At 49.4% G+C, this 16,887-nt stretch overlaps 1 protein-coding gene across 1 annotated transcript in view; it reads right to left on the reverse strand.

The window, feature by feature from the left end:
- Positions 1–725: 725 nt before the first annotated feature.
- The window catches only part of SNX1 (sorting nexin 1), a 36,471-nt gene continuing 20,309 nt past the window's right edge, over positions 726–16,887 (reverse strand). Inside the window, exons 5-15 of the mRNA XM_084781699.1 lie at positions 15,781–15,824; positions 12,642–12,783; positions 11,090–11,168; positions 10,273–10,348; positions 8,690–8,803; positions 8,431–8,524; positions 7,359–7,564; positions 3,050–3,193; positions 2,218–2,298; positions 1,803–1,874; positions 726–1,155 (exon numbers count right to left, since the gene is read on the reverse strand). Of these exons, the coding sequence (XP_084637825.1) occupies positions 1,105–1,155; positions 1,803–1,874; positions 2,218–2,298; positions 3,050–3,193; positions 7,359–7,564; positions 8,431–8,524; positions 8,690–8,803; positions 10,273–10,348; positions 11,090–11,168; positions 12,642–12,783; positions 15,781–15,824 (1,103 nt within the window). The 3' untranslated portion in view covers positions 726–1,104. The remainder of the gene's footprint in view (positions 1,156–1,802; positions 1,875–2,217; positions 2,299–3,049; positions 3,194–7,358; positions 7,565–8,430; positions 8,525–8,689; positions 8,804–10,272; positions 10,349–11,089; positions 11,169–12,641; positions 12,784–15,780; positions 15,825–16,887) is intronic.

Genomic DNA, 16,887 nt, shown 5'->3' on the forward strand with positions numbered 1-16,887 from the left:
TCTTTTCTCTCCCCAGGAGCCTCCTCTCAAGCTCGCACCACTGAGGCAGCTGTAGGCGTTGCTGAGGGGAAGCTGGGTAGTGGTCTGAGACTCCAACCTCCCTGACCAGACCCAGGCTGGTTTAAACACCCCTGGTTGTGCTCACTCACTTCAGGCTCTAGGGGGCGTGCTCGCTTCCAGGCACATCAGGAAAGCTTCTTAGAACCTTGAATGGCTCAGGCACTCCGTGATTACCCTGTCTGGAGGGACAACGCAGCCAGTCCTTAACACTTCCTCCACAGGAACAGGGACACCTCTGAAGATGAGCTGGCTGGCTTCCCACCTGTGGTACTGGGGACTGGGCCCACTCCCTTCACATGCTAAGCAAGCAGGAGCCCAGCTGCTGCTGCATACAGCCCTCCCTCCAGCCTGAGGACCTGTTTTGACAGGAAGTAAAAAGGATTAGAACAAAAGATAGGGCAGGGAGCTCTTCAGGCCTAGGGAGGCAGGGTTGGAAGACCAAGTGAGCCTCCTTTACAGAACAGGCGTTAGTGTTAGCTTCTTACTCTAGAGAAGTTTCTCACTCTCTGAGCAGGGAGAGGAAGCAGGCGGAGAAGGAACTGGTCCCCAGAAGGGCAGCCGAGTGCCTAAGGGGGGAACCTACTAGACCAGCCCTTCTCAGTCATGCGTGCTCTACGCCTGCTTCCCAGAAAGCACAACGTGCTACCATGCCGAGTCCTGTGACCTGAGTTTCAAATATTTTATTACATAATCTTTCATGGCACCATCAGGAGTAACAGAAAACGTTATTCCCAGTTCCTAAGCCACATCCTGAAAAATATACATTTGTATTTATATATTTATATCAACACTCCACCCCTAACCTATAATTCCACCACCTATTGTAGGTCTTTTGCTTAAAGCAGGAAACTATTCTCTTAGGTAAGAAAATATATGTGGAGCTAGAGGAAGTACTGGCTAGAGGACGCGGCGACAGTTTTTGTGGGGGGCAGGGTGGAAGGGCTAAGTCCAGCAAGGCAGGGGCGTCGGTGGGGTCCATGAGGGGAGGAGGACAGTGTATAAAAAGGCAGCGTCACGCAGGTAGGCTCTGGTGTTCTTGGTCCCTCAGGAGATGGCCTTTGCCTCAGGAAGGAAGGCTTCCCAGTATTTTGCCAGCTGCAAAAAAGTAGGGAGACAGTAAGCAAGTACCCCCACCTAGTGGCAGAGGCTGAGCTAGCTTGGGAGGGATGCAGGTTCAGTGCCGCAGCGTACCCATGCAGCACAGCCACTCAAGAGGAAGGTGTGCGTGTGTGTGTGTGCGCGTGCGTGCGTGCGGGGCAGATGCAAAGGTGGACTCTTCCTCCTCCCTCTAGACTTAAGGAGGCATCAGTGCCTGTCCCAAGTTCAAAGACAGTCTCTGAAGACCACAGCTCTGTGGCACCTCACAATGGTACCATTGTTTCACAGATTGACTGGAGCCTCAGGAACCAGAGGGGTAGACAGTACCACAGGGTGGGCACCCAGGGGATAAGGAGCTCATTAGCAGTGCAAGGTGAGATGAAGGTCCCTCAACATGGACTGTAACCCGATGGCAGCAGTGGGAGGCGAGGCGGCTCAGTGGGTAAAGCGAGCAACAGAGCTCCTTCTTGCCTAGCAGAGGGCCCGGACTGAAGTGGAGCACTGAAGGCCCCTTTCCAATTATCAGCTACAGCAAAGCCTCCTCCCTCAGAAGCGGGACCCCGAGTGTACTCACCAGAGCCCCAAGCAGACAGCTGTCATGTGGGGTAGGAATTGGGGGACCAGAGCTGCGCATAACTACATACCTGCTGCTGGGAATGTAGGAGTGTCTCCAGGTACTTGATCACGTGGGTTTTGAAGTCCTTGGATTTCTCTTTCTATAGGAGACAGGATTCTACACTGACCTCCCAGACAGGTGTTCCTTCCCATTTTGGTGGGACGGTGGTGTTTACTGCTGACCAAGGTCAAGCACAGCCTTGGAAAGTAGAGCCAGCAGCTTAAACAGCTGCGGGTTCCAGCCGAAGGGCCCCTGCCGAAGCTCTGCAAGCCTTCTGAGAGGGCAGGGTGGGGCGGAAGAGAGTGGACACACGGCAGCTACTGGCTTAGCTTGGTGTCTAATTGCTTTGGTCCAGCAGCAAATGTTAAGGCAGCTACGCTTCAGGAACTAGCACAGAGTGCAGACACACATGGACACACAAGGTCACACATGTTCTATCTCACCTCAAACCGTGTCACTTCTTTTCGGACAACTGTTGAAATCCTTTCAAAGTCCCTTTCGTACTGAGTCACCCGAGACTCCCACTGGGAAGAGGAAAGAAAGGCTGCCTGAGGTCTGGGTCCGCTCAGTAGCACAGTGCTTGGCCAGTGTGTGGGAGACTGGGCTTAAGCTCTAGCATCGCTGACAAACACGGTGCTGGGCAGTGTCATTTAACATCATGGTGTAATCAATGGGTCCTTTGGGAGGCATGAGATACCTAAGGGATTCAGCATCGTAGACCACAGGCCTGCAGGCCACTGGGAGGCTGGGTGGAGGCAAGCCTGGCTTTTGAGCACACTCTGGCACCATAACAACTCCTGGTTCAGGGACTCATAAGCAGGGCTCAAGGCCCAGAAAACTTGGGTTAACTCTTTCCTTAGTCTGAATCACCTAGGTAGCTTTTCAAAGATTCATACAAGGAGCTAGATACCCCAGGGTTAAGAGCCCTGGCTGCTCCTTCAGATGACGCAGGCTCAAATCCCAGCATCCACACGGTGGCTCACCGAGTGTCTAGGTAATTAACACCCTCCTCTGGCCTTTTCAGGTACTAGGCATGTACATAGCGCACAGACATACATGCAGGCAAAACACCCATAAATATGAAAAAATAATTAAAAAATAAAGCAGTCTGGTGGAGAGCCAGGCCTCAAGGCTACCCTGAAGTCATTCTCAGCTGCCGGCCCATCAATGCTGGCACTTCAGTTAGCTCTCTTGTCTGTTGGTCAGGATGGGAACAGTGTTTGCAGAGGAAGCAGCAGTGTACTCACGCCGGGCTAACTCGGGCAGGGAGCTCACCTCTGTGATCTCATCCTTAGCCTGCTGCAGTTTGTCAGGCTTGTTGGCCCACAGCAGCCGAGCCTCGGACTCCCGCTTCTTCTGCAGCGTGGCTTGAGCATCCTGCCAGCGCTGCCATGTCTTCATGCGCTGGTCGAAGGCGGCCTGTGGGGGAGGGCAGTTGGGAGGAGCACAGCTAGCTTCTCAGGAACCCTGGCTGACTCTGCCTTAGGAGGAGGATCTCCCAGCAGCTGTGCCAGAGGAGCACTGAGCAAGGGCAGGTTCGCAGCCACCGTTGTGCCCAGTGGGGCATTTAATGTCTAAAAGCATAAGCTTGCGTCAGGTCCTCCTCAAGCTTCCAGTGGGCCAGCGCCATGCTACCCCCAGGGCTGGTGACCGGAGCACAGAGGGTGGCCTGATGCCAATATCTGACTTGAATAAGTTCTAAACTGCCTAGCTCAGCCAAGTGAGACCAAGAGTTTACATGTGTTCCCTGAGTGTGCCACGTGTAAGGAGCTAAGAATACAGTAGAAGTGAACCATATCGTCCAACTCTTAAGGAACATAGCCTGGAAAAGCCAGCATGGTGTTAGCGATTACAGGCCATGTTCACACATATCCAGCGTACTGGGGAAATAGGCAGGCACCAAACTTCACAGGCCTTGCCCAACCCTGGAGCTCTACGTCTGCAGCAAGGACGCAGCCTTTCAAACTGACACAAACAACAGGCTTGGTAAGAGAATGTTGGTTTTGTTTCTTTTAAGACAAGGTCTCAGGTAAGCCAGGCAGGCCGGCTCTCATTACGAGGTCATCTGAGGATGACCTTGAACTCCGGTGCTCGTCCCTCAGTCTCTCAAGTGCTGGCATTCCTGGCATGAGGCACCACGCTGGCAGCTTAAGGAGTCTTTATATCAGCTCTTAAAATGGTTACACGACCTATTTACTGCCTTCACCTCACTCACTCACTCACCTGCTCTAGGCTAGCAAGGCCTGAAGCAGCTCTCCAAAGGTCGTTATTTGCTTCCTGTTTCTAGTCTTCTGAACAGAGTTAGCAGTTTCAAAGAAGGGCAGCTGCCTCCCCACCTCTCCTCCCGCTCACTCTGCAGGCATCAAAGGCCGCGCACATCAGAGCACAGTACTGGGCTAGCCTCCCACATCAGAGCACAGTACTGGGCTAGCCTCCCACATCAGAGCACAGTACTGGGCTAGCCTCCCACATCAGAGCACAGTACTGGGCTAGCCTCCCACATCAGAGCACAGTACTGGGCTAGCCTCCCACATCAGAGCACAGTACTGGGCTAGCCTCCCACATCAGAGCACAGTACTGGGCTAGCCTCCCACATCAGAGCACAGTACTGGGCTAGCCTCCCACATCAGAGCACAGTACTGGGCTAGCCTCCCACATCAGAGCACAGTACTGGGGCTAGCCTCCCACATCAGAGCACAGTACTGGGGCTAGCCTCCCACATCAGAGCACAGTACTGGGGCTAGCCTCCCACATCAGAGCACAGTACTGGGCTAGCCTCCCACATCAGAGCACAGTACTGGGCTAGCCTCCCACATCAGAGCACAGTACTGGGCTAGCCTCCCACATCAGAGCACAGTACTGGGCTAGCCTCCCACATCAGAGCACAGTACTGGGGCTAGCCTCCCACATCAGAGCACAGTACTGGGGCTAGCCTCCCACATCAGAGCACAGTACTGGGCTAGCCTCCCACATCAGAGCACAGTACTGGGCTAGCCTCCCACATCAGAGCACAGTACTGGGCTAGCCTCCCACATCAGAGCACAGTACTGGGCTAGCCTCCCACATCAGAGCACAGTACTGGGCTAGCCTCCCACATCAGAGCACAGTACTGGGCTAGCCTCCCACATCAGAGCACAGTACTGGGCTAGCCTCCCACATCAGAGCACAGTACTGGGCTAGCCTCCCACATCAGAGCACAGTACTGGGCTAGCCTCCCACATCAGAGCACAGTACTGGGGCTAGCCTCCCACATCAGAGCACAGTACTGGGGCTAGCCTCCCACATCAGAGCACAGTACTGGGGCTAGCCTCCCACATCAGAGCACAGTACTGGGCTAGCCTCCCACATCAGAGCACAGTACTGGGCTAGCCTCCCACATCAGAGCACAGTACTGGGCTAGCCTCCCACATCAGAGCACAGTACTGGGCTAGCCTCCCACATCAGAGCACAGTACTGGGGCTAGCCTCCCACATCAGAGCACAGTACTGGGGCTAGCCTCCCACATCAGAGCACAGTACTGGGCTAGCCTCCCACATCAGAGCACAGTACTGGGCTAGCCTCCCACATCAGAGCACAGTACTGGGCTAGCCTCCCACATCAGAGCACAGTACTGGGCTAGCCTCCCACATCAGAGCACAGTACTGGGCTAGCCTCCCACATCAGAGCACAGTACTGGGCTAGCCTCCCACATCATGCACAGTACTGGGCTAGCCTCCCACATCAGAGCACAGTACTGGGGCTAGCCTCCCACATCAGAGCACAGTACTGGGGCTAGCCTCCCACATCAGAGCACAGTACTGGGCTAGCCTCCCACATCAGAGCACAGTACTGGGCTAGCCTCCCACATCAGAGCACAGTACTGGGCTAGCCTCCCACATCAGAGCACAGTACTGGGGCTAGCCTCCCACATCAGAGCACAGTACTGGGCTAGCCTCCTTGCCTTGTGTATTTGCTCCTCATTCCCTACTCAGGGCCCCAGGATATCTCCTAGGCGTCCTCAGGACAGCTTGGGGCAAAAACATAACCCTGGTGAATGCAGAGTGCAGTGCCCTGGATTCACTTTCCTAGCCCTGCTGCTGTTCTCAAAACAGGTTTCACTATGCATCTAGTGAACTCACTATGTAGCACAGCCTGGCCTAGAATTTACCATGATCCTCTTGCCTCAGCCTCCCAGCTGCTGGGATTAGAGGCAAGTGTTTCCATACCTGGCTCCTGAAATTTCTTAGCACCTCACTGTCAAAAGTTCAAGTACAGGGCAGCTCTTTATCCAGGAAAGGCTTAAGCCTATCCCTTTGGGTTAGCAGGGCTTCAGGGAAGGACACAAAAAAAGCCTTTGCTCATCTCTCCATTCTACGTGATGGGGCGGCACAGGCTTCCTGAGAAAAGAGCCGCTCATAGCTCTGTGCTCTCAGGTTGCTGCTCCAGCCCATGGAGAGCCAGGCTCAGCTTCTCTTTGTCCTGTTCACACAGGCTCACCTTGTGTGGAGTCACATCCAAAAGCCGTGCTCTCTCGGGAACCTCAGCCCCAACCCAAAACAATGCTCCTCACAGAAAGTTTCCCCCAGACAGCCCTTCCCTAGTAGCTCTCCAGCCTGAGTGGTCTACTTGGCTCTAAGAATCCCCACAGCAAAGCCGGGCGTGGTGGCGCACGCCTTTAATCCCAGCACTCGGGAGGCAGAGGCGGGCAGATCACTGTGAGTTCGAGGACGGCCTGGTCTACAAAGTGAGTCCAGGACAGCCAAGGCTACACAGAGAAACCCTGTCTCGAAAAACAAAAAAAAGAATCCCCACAGCAGCTCTTTTTCTCATTTCTCTGGAGTTAGCCGAAGGCCAGGATCAGCTCCCAGCTACATTCAGCATCTGTGACTGCACGGAAGTGAGAACCCAGGGGCAGCTCAGCCCTTGACACAGCACAGAAGCTCCCCAGTGGGCGGAGAGGAGTAGGGCTCATGCAGCCTGATATGGTGCAGAATCATTCCTTACGGTGCAGGTGCCAGCTTCCTCTTGGTTTCTTCCTTTATCAAGGAGGCCATGCAAGAGCTAATACTGCCCAGTCAAGCTGCCTTAACTGATATGAGAGCTCTGGAAACAGACCACCCTAGTCACCAAGAGGAGTGAGGTGTCTGACCAGAGGAGCAGCGTGCAGTGTTGCTACCAGTGTAGTTAGCACAGCACAAGGAGGGCCCTGGTGACAAGCTCTCTCGGCACACTCCTCCATGCAACACCAAGCCAGTTCTGTGTCATTACCTGACTACTCACACTGGAAAGACAAGTGGAAGCCAGCAAGAGCTCTTATCAGGGCAAAGACCAAAGGACTCGAAGAGTCACTGCTCCAGGGGGCCAAGCAGCAGTCTGTAATAAGCCTTGCTTGGAGAAAGGCGCACACAGAGCACTGTACTCAACAGCAAGGGGCCAACTTGGAAATCCAAGCGTGGGCTGCTGTGGGCCTCAGGGTAGCTAGAGGTCCCTGGCTCCTTTGGGCGGGTGCGGGGTCTAGAGGGTCTTTCTGAAGCTGAAGTGGGATAACCTTTTCTTAGGAAGTGAACAGCAGAGGACGCTGCAGGGGAAAGGAAGTGAGGCTTACTCGGACGATGGCCAGGAGGCGGATGTAGTCACTCAGGAGTTCAGCGAGGAGGAAGAAGTCATTGCTGGCCTGTTCCTGATGGAGCTGCTCAATCTTTTCCTCTACCTCAGCCAGTTGGGAGAGTGCTCGAGACAGCGCTGTGTTGTCCTCAGAGCTCCCAAGCATGGCTAGACTCTTGGCAAACTGGGCTGTGTTCAGCGCTAGCTCTAGAAGGAGGCAAAGACAGCGAGGCTTCTGACCTCTCGGGAAAGGTTGACCCCCCATAGTATACCTGACACCTGAGGCCTCTGGAACCCACTCTCCAAACTCAAACTGAAGGGAAAGTAGCCTCAGCTGGTCCCAAGATTGGGAGGCAAAAGCTCTTGTTGTCTACATGTGACCAGTCTGGCCACCTGCGGGACGCAGCTCCAGTGCTTCACTAGCTCATGTCACCAGGCCAAGGGATTATGTTGAAGCTCATGAACTGTCGCCTATATGCATCGAATCTCTCACACACACACACACACACACACACACACACACACACACACACACACACACACTCCCACTTTCTAGAGTAGCAAACTTTCTGTACGGGGCCAGTCAGTACCTTAGGCTCTGCAGGCCACACACTGTCTGCAGCGTACTCTTCTCCTAGCAACAGGGTCCAAGGCCAAGTCTGTCCTCTCGGCCATGCCATAGCTTGCCAGCCCTTACACTGGCACTAATGTCTTTTAGATTTCTGCTAGCAGTATGTTTAAGACACAGAAGGAAAGCTTTCAAATTTGGAAACTTTCACCAGTTCCCAATTAAGCAAGCTCACTAAAGGGGAGGGAAGAAGACACAGACGGCTTCTCTGTGTTTATACTGTGCTCGTTTGACCATGAACATAAGCCTCGACTTCCATCACCAGAAGCAGAGTGTACCCAGGCAGCCTCCTCCACCCCCTGCCCACAGCGGTTTGAGCCATGTTTCTTGCCAGGAGACCAGGGCATGTCTTGCTAATCAGAACATCATGCGACAGGTGGGCTGAGGACAGCGTGCCTCTCACCTCCAGCCCACCACAGGCCGCTGTGTCCGGGCGAGCAGTTACCTTTCCTATGGTTGACTAGAGTCTCCACCACAGCGTGCAGCTTCCGGAGGCGCTGTTCCTCACACTCCACCTCCTGGAGCTTTTCCTCGAACCACTGGAAACACACGGCCCACAGCTGGCTTGAAAATGTTCAACAGCGTGCAGGCAGCAGCTTTCTTTAGAATCTTTTTTATCCCCAAGGGTTGTTTTTGTTTGTTTTGTTTTTTAAATTAAAAAGAAAGTGATCTCAGAAATGTCAGGACTTCTCAGGGCTACTCACAATGTCTGATTCATTCATCTTGATGGTCATTTTGCTGACTGCGTCTGTAGCCTTGTTGAACATCTTAAGGAGACCAGCACTGCTCAAAGCCTGCGTACCCACAGCGCGCGGTAGCTACAAGACCAAGAAGGCGGGGATGGCAGTTATCTGCTGCTCCTATTTCAGGTTCAGAAGAATTGGTACCCACCAGATGGCAAGCCCAAAACCTGTTAACAAGTTACTTGACTCTAAACTGCTTTGTTCTAAGGCAGTTACAGTAATCTAAAACTAATATGTACACAAGCAAAACCAAAGCACGTGTCAGTAAGAATCAACCAAAAGTTCATCTTTTATATTATTCAGAGAAAGTAGACTGAGTGTTGTGCGGTCAGGCGACCTCACACCAAGACTGTCTGCCCACCCAGGTGTGAACTACTTAAAACCCAGGCCATCCTTTAAAAAAAAATTATTTTTTAACATTTTAAAAATTATTTTGTGGGCTAGAAAGATGGCTTAGAGGTTAAGAGCACTGACTGCTCTTCCAGAGGTCCTGAGTTCAAATCCTAGCACCCACATGGTGGCTCTCAACCATCTATAGTGTGATCTAATGCCTTCTTCTGTCATGGAGGCAGAACACTGTATACATAATAAATAAATCTTTAAAAAAATTATTTTGTGTGTATGCATGCACCGCAGCACACATACAGAGGTCAGAGGGAAGCGCTGTGTGTGAGTCAGCTTTCTCCTTTCTAACTCAGGTCAGCAGGAATCTAGGGCAAGTACTTTCCCCTGCAGAGCACTGAATTCCTTTGTTAGCGTCAGAGGCGCCTGCAGGGCATGAAATCCCAGCACCGGCAGGGCTATGTAGGGAGTCAAAGGACCCTGTACTCTGCACAGGAGGGGACTCACAGCTTCAGTTTCCCCAGTGAAGGAATGTCTAAGGACAGGAGTGGATTCTAACACAGTAAAACTGTTACAGTGTCTCGGGTGCTGAGGAGTTCATGCAGCACTTCTCAGGTTGAGAGCATTCTGCTCCAGAGGGACATGTGACAGCACTGGGGAAGATGGTCGGTCCAGCTGGGAGGGAACGCTGCTGGCATCTAGTGGGCAGAGGTTACTCATGTGCCAAGCATTTTACAGCACAGGACAGACCCCAAAGACAGACCCCACTCTAGGGTTAGAGTGAGGAAAATAGATTAGAAACATCCAGAGGTAGAAGTAAAGGACTTAAGGACAGGCAAGGCTACACAGAGAAACCCTGTCTTGAAATCTAAAACCAAAAACCAAAAACCAAAAACATTTTGGAAGAAAAAAAAAAATCTCATTACAATAATCTCATTTTCATTACAGCAACAAAATTTTTTTTTAATTAAAAACAAAAACATAGCAGCAGTTCGAGGCCAGCCTGGTCTACAAAGTGAGTGCAGGACAGCCAAGGCTACACAGAGAAACCTTGTCTCAAAAAACAAAACAAAAAGAAAACCAACAAAAACCTGTGCACTTCAGTCAGCCCTTTTGCTATATGGCTGTGTTTACCAAATAAACCAGTTTGTTTCATTTAGGGAAGACAAAGATGATGAAGTTGAGCTTTGTGTAACACTAACCTCTTCTTTTTCCAAAAACTCCCTGACATCTGGGTCTTGTAACATGGTAGGGTGGTTCACAATTCTTTGAAGATACCTAAAAGATGAAAATCACCAACTGGTTAGGACTCTATTTTCTTGTTTTGTTTCAAGACAGAGTTTCTCTGTGTAGCTCTGGCTGTCCTGGAACTAGCTCTGTAGACCAGGCTGGCCTTGAACTGAAAGATCAGCTAGCTTCTGTCTCCCCAGTGCTGGGACTAAAGGAGTGTACCACCACCTCCCAGTTCTGGTTAGGAGTCTAAAGGTTTGGGGTGTTGCACAATGCTGTCAGGTACTTGTGTCTTTTACTATTTAAAATGTCCTCAAGCCAGGCAGGATGGCGCATGCCTTTAATCCCAGCACTCGGGAGGCAGGTGCAGGCGGGTCACTTTGAGTTCGAGGCCAGCCTGGTCTACAAAGTGAGTCCAGGACAGCCAAGGCTACACAGAGAAACCCTGTCTTGAAAAACCAAAATAAATAAATAAAATAAAATAAAATATCCTTGAATAAGGCACTTAAGCAAATCTCTGCTTGTAAGTATTCAAAACTTCATGTTTTTCACATTTCTAAAATATAGAAAACTGACTCATCAGAAAGACCCCAGAACATTCACTAGGTTATGCAAGAAGGAGATGTGATGGGTCAGTGGGGACGGAGCAGAAAGCGATGGTGTATGACTCAGGTGGGAAGGTAAGACCTTAGGGAAAGTCAGCAGGAAGAGGGAGATGTGGCTGTCACTCACTTCAGTTCATGTCCTCTACCACAGCAAAGTGACTGAAAACAGGTCGTCAGCACCCACCTTTCCAAAGCAGCCCTCCGTTTTTCAAGAAATTCTGCAGAAGAAGAATCTTCCTTCCCAACTTTCACTTTTGTCATTCCTAGAGTGGAGTTTAAGAAACAAAATAACCAGAAACAGTAAAAAGGAAAAAATCTACATTTTATAAAGTCATCCAAATGAAAGGCCACAGGACAGCTCTACACAGCCCCATCTAATTAAGTCTGCATGAGTTCTGTACATGCTGGGGGCAGTGAAATGGGACTTAGAATGTATATTGTTATTTAAAAAAAAAATCATAAGCCGGGTGGTGGTGGCACGCCTTTAATCCCAGTACTCGGGAGGCAGAGGCAGGCAGATCCCCGTGAGTTCGAGGCCAGCCTGGTCTAAAAAGCGAGTCCAGGACAGCCAAGACTACACAGAGAAACCCTGTCTCGAAAAACCAAAAAATTAAAAAAAAAAATTAATACTGGGTGTGGGGGCACATACAAGGAATCCATCTCTGTTAGTTCGAGGCCAGCCTGTTGTACACAGTGAGTCCCAGGGGTGGGGGGTCTGGAGTGCTGCCTCAGTGGTTATGAGTACTGGCTGCTCTTCTAGCACCCACATGGTAGCTCACAGCTCTAGTTCCAAGGGATTCGACAGCCTCTTCTCTATTCCTTAGGCACCCAGCACACACGTGGTTCACATACATGTAGGCAGGCAAAACCCCAGACACATAAAGTTAAAAATAAAATAAGCCGGGTGTGGTGACGCACGCCTTTAATCCCAGCACTCGGGAGGCAGAAGCAGGCGGATCGCTGTGAGTTCGAGGCCAGCCTGGTCTACAAAGTGAGTCCAGGACAGTCAAGGCTACACAGAGAGACTCTGTCTCGAAAAACCAAAAAAAAAAAAAAAAAAAAAACCAAAAAAAAAAAAAGATAAATAAATAATAAAAAAAATAAAAATAAAAAATAAAATAAAATAATAATGGAAGAAATGCTCTGAGATTCTAAGTATAGACTAACAATGACTTGATGGCAATAAGAAGGCTCCTCCCCTAGTCCCCAGTGCAATTCCAATCTGGCAGGAAGAGCAATCATTAAGAGTCCTGAGATTGGGCCGGGTGTGGTGGCCAAGTCCGAGGCCAGCCTGGTCTACAGACTCCAGGACAGCCGGGGCTATTATACAGAGAAACCTTGTCTCGAAAATTAAAACAAAACAAAACAAAACCAACCAACCAACAAACATAAAGAGTCCTGAGACTGAGGGTGTAGCTTAGTGGTAGAGTGTATGCTGAGGCAGGCCTTGTATTTAAAGGCATGGGAAGGACACCCAGGACACTTCCTTCTTCCCTGGTTGTGGTGGTGGATGCCTGTGAGTCTAGCACTCATTTGGAGGCCAGCCCAGGCTATCCAGTGAGTCTGAGGTCACCTGGGGGATAGTAAGACTTGCCAAAAGGAAACAAACACTACCAAACTGAAGGCTAACACCAGAGCCACCTCTAGCACCCAAGGAAAAAGGATATAAAAGTAGGCTGGCTGGCTCTCCAGTCCCCATGCGTGAGAACCGTGGTGAACTGCGGAGCACGGCTTACCTATCAGGCTCTTCTCGGGTGGAGGAGGGACGATGAAGCCGTGCTGAGCGTGCTTCTCCGAAAGCTTCTCATAAAGACCCAGGAAGTCACTGAATCTTCTTTTCACAGCAAACTGCTGACTTCTGAACATCGGTAAGCTCGTCTTGGGCATGGAAGAAACATAAGGCAACGTCACTCCAAACCCAGGTGAGTATTTATCCTGCCAGATAAAGGATTCCCCAGATCCTTGCCCTCTAGACACTGGCAAGTAACTCTGTCCAAAACAGAAGCTGTTCTTTTTTGGCAGCCTGAGATCTAAGAAACCTTACTTAGAGTAATAATTTTTTGTTTGTTTTTTTGTTTTTGTTTTTTGAGACAGGGTTTCTCTGTGTTATCCTGGCTGTCCTGAACTTTGTAGACCAGGCTGGCCTGTGGATCACAGGGATCCACTTGCCTCTGCCTCACAAGTGCTGGGATTAAAGGCGTGTGCCACCACTAGAGTAATAATTTTAAGGGCATAAAATTTTAAAAAAATAATAGGATTATGGGACTTGGGGGATGGCTCAGTGGGTACAAACACTTGCTCTGTAAACATAAGGACCAGTTTGAATCCTCAGTGTCCACCAAAAGGCTGGGTGTGATTGGTGGTGGCACACGCTTTTAATCCCAGCACTTGGGAAGAAGAGGCAGGCAAATCTCTGAGTTTGAGCAGCCTGGTCTACAGAGTGAGTTCAGGGACAGTCAGGGTTACCCAGAGTCACCCTGTCCTGAAAAACCAAAACCAGTCAACCAAACAACAAACAAAAACTCAAACCGAAACCAAACCAACCAACAACAACAACAACAAAAAAAGAGCTGTGCAAGGCTGCGCATGCCTGTCTTTCCCTCAGCACTGGGGAGGAGGGATGGAGTCAGGCAGATGCCTAGTGCCTTCTAGCCAACTAGCTCTGCCAAAAGACAAGCTCCAGGTGCAGCGAGGGACCATGTCTCAGGCAGTAAGACAGAGCCACAGATGAAGACAACCAACATCTTTTGTACTTCCACTTGGACATACACCTGCACGCTCACTCATGTATAGATCAAATTCAAATATAGTTTCATTCCTACGATAGAATACTTGCTCTAACTAAACTAATATTGAATTCTAGTTAGAAGATAGACTTATGGTCATCTGTAACCAATATGCCATTTATTGACTTATTTAAGGGTATCAGCTACTAGCATCAAAGCAGACAGACCAAACAAGACACACGAGGAAGGACTCAGATGACATGTCTGTGGACAACAACCTTTAAAGTGTCCTGGGTTTTAGCGCTCACAGGAAGGCCCAGAAGTAGTAGAAAGAAACATAAAGACGTCTTCTAGTAAAAGTTAAAAAAAAAAAAAAAAGGCTGAGGTAATGGCTCAGTAGTAAAGAGCCCTGGCTGCTCTTCCAGAGGACCAGGACTCAATTCCCAGTTCCTACATGGCTGATCACAACCATCTGTAACTCCAGTCCCAGGAGATCCAACATACATATAAACATATAATCACTATATATACAAACTTTTCTAATTAAGAAAAAAAAAGGAGGAAAGCTAGGCAATACACATAACTTTATATTCACCAGATTGGCAAAATTTAGAGAGGTTGGCTCTGCCAGTTATTGTCAAGGAAATGAATCAATGAGAAATTTTGGAAAACTTTTGTATAAATTGGTACAAAGACATTAAATTTTATAGTCCTTGCACTCAGCATCTCCTAGTTACTCATGTATCTTGAGAAACATGTTCACGGGGCACCAGAGACATTAGAGGAAGCACATAGAGTGCAGTTATGAAAACTGGAAATGTTTAGGGAAACAGGTTTGTATACTATGGTCTATTATGTAGCAGACTAACTATTGCTATTCCCAACAAGGACATGTCTGGGAAACCATGCTACATAAAGGAATCACTATCTTCAGCAGATTATTTTTATGAAACTCAGTGCAAAGCATCACATTACTTAAAGATACACATTTCCTTTTTATAAAGGAAGTAAGGTTACACAGGGAACAACTGCTTCTGAGGTCATAGTAGTGGCTCCAACAGAGACAGGCAGGAAGGCAGAGCGGATGGACACAATGGGGCTCTACCTTAGAACTGCTGGTAGCTTCATTGCTCTGTTTCACTAGCGTAACAAAATAATATTTAACAAAGAAAGGGCCAAGCTGGGTGTAGTGACACACGCCTTTAATCCAGCACTTGGGTGGCAGAGGCAGATGGATTGCTGTGAGTTCGAGGCCAGCCTGGTTTACAAAGCGAGTCTATGACAGCCAAGGCTCACAGAGAAATCCTGCCTGGAAAAACTGAAAAAAAGGGGGGGGGGCCAGATTTGAGGAGCAAAAGTTACAAAAAGTATTAAAAGAAGGCCAGGTACAGTGGCAGATGCCTATGATTCCAGTACTTGGGAGACTGAGGCAGGAGGATCCTAAATTCAAGGACAGTCTGGCTTTGTGTCAGGTGTGGTGGTGTACACTTGTAATTCCAATGCTAAAGAGGCTCAGGCGAGTGTATCTCAAGCTTGAGGCCAGTGTGGGCTACAAAGAGAGGTCTCGTCCCCAAGAGCGACCATCCCCAGATTCCTCACTTCTGCTGGTGCGCACCTCGCTAAGTACCCCAGGCCCTTCTCAAACTCCTGATCCTCCTGTTTCACCTCCCTAGTCTAGGATTACAGACGTAGGCCACCGTGTCTGGCCGAAGAACGGAAAACCTGCAAACAGATAATTACTCTTCACTTGAGGCAATCTAATTAGCTCCAGTCATGTACTTCCTAAGAGGGAGGGGGTAAAAATCAGATATACTGCACAGCCCTTTTTTTCTTTCCTTCTTTTTCTTTTCTTTTCTGGTTTTTGTTGTTGTTTTTTTTTTAAGACAGGACTTCTCTGGCCGTCCTAGAACTCATTCTATAGACCGGGCTGGCCTCGAACTCACAGAGATCCACCTGCCTCTGCCTCCCAAGTACGGCGATTAAAGGCGTGCGCCACCACAACTGGCTTATGTTGCACATCTTAAACCTTGCAAAGTTTACCACTAAAGACTTGCTATAGCTTGAGTAGATAGGAGGTTACTGGGAAGGAAACAAAAAGGCACCCAGAAATAATCTGTTAACCTTGGTGCAAGCAGTGGCTGGCACTCACCTGTGTTGTAACTTTGTAGGCTACATAGGCGTTCATACCGTCTCCTGTGGGAGAACAAGGAAGAGCAGGGGATTAGTCTCTTAACAAAGAAAGGAAAGTGACCCTCATAACATTTGACCACAGACCATGGCTACAGAAGCCCTATATTAGAAGGGCTTGTTTCATTTCCAGGCTTTATACGCAATCCTAAAGTCCAGTTTTTCCTGTGCCTTGGGGGCTGTGTGGCACATATGCCCCTACGGATGCTGGCTGAGGCCCAGTTTGAGTGAGACAAGAGAGTCAGTCCCCTGTTCCAAAGCCAGGCTCCATTTATACCCTCGACAAAGCAGCACTGGATACTGACAAGTCATCAGTTGTTACCGTGCCAATATTTGGGCTGGTTACACACATCTGTCCAAAACCAAACAATTCTCTTGCTGTATAAAGCAGGAGAAAGAAGCGACTGATGTAAAAGGAAACAAACCGTTCTAGCCAAGGCTAGCTCCAGGCTTGGTCTGCTCTTTCAGAGGTCCTAGCACTGGTGCTGGCACACACTGACCTCTCTGATCCAGCATGCTCACCCAGAGCAAAGGGCTTGGCAGGAAGACACTTGGGCTGCCTGATATCACAGAAACTTCCCTTTCCTGGAGGAATTATTTTTATGAAAAGCCATTGATTGTTAAATAATTTGGGATTCAAGCAACTGTTTCTCTCTGTGGTAGGGTCCTGACCTAGACCACTTAGGGAGATAAAGGCACCATTGACTCCCTCAGCCTTGAACAGACATATATTGGAGCACAGACAAAGCCCCAGTGCTGGACGTGGGTGTAGGGCTGGTTTGTTCACCCTTCTTCCTTGCCCCTGGTTCCTCCCCTCACAAAACAGGAAAGCCTAGGTCAACAATTCCCAGTGTCCTTTGCTTCTGATCTGATTCTGGAGTGAGAGGCCAAGGACAAGGGGCAGAACTGGACCAGCAGGGTCATACTCTGCAGCATCATTTCACTGCCATGGGTGGAAATGCTTGCTTTTTTTTTTTAATATTTAAAATTTTTTTTTTACCTTTACTTTATGTGCATTGGTGTTTTGCTTGCATGTATGTATATATGAGACTATCAGATCTTGGAGTTA

Source organism: Acomys minous, assembly GCF_964271855.1.
Source record: "Acomys minous genome assembly, chromosome: 5".
Classification (NCBI taxonomy): Eukaryota; Metazoa; Chordata; class Mammalia; order Rodentia; family Muridae; genus Acomys; species Acomys minous.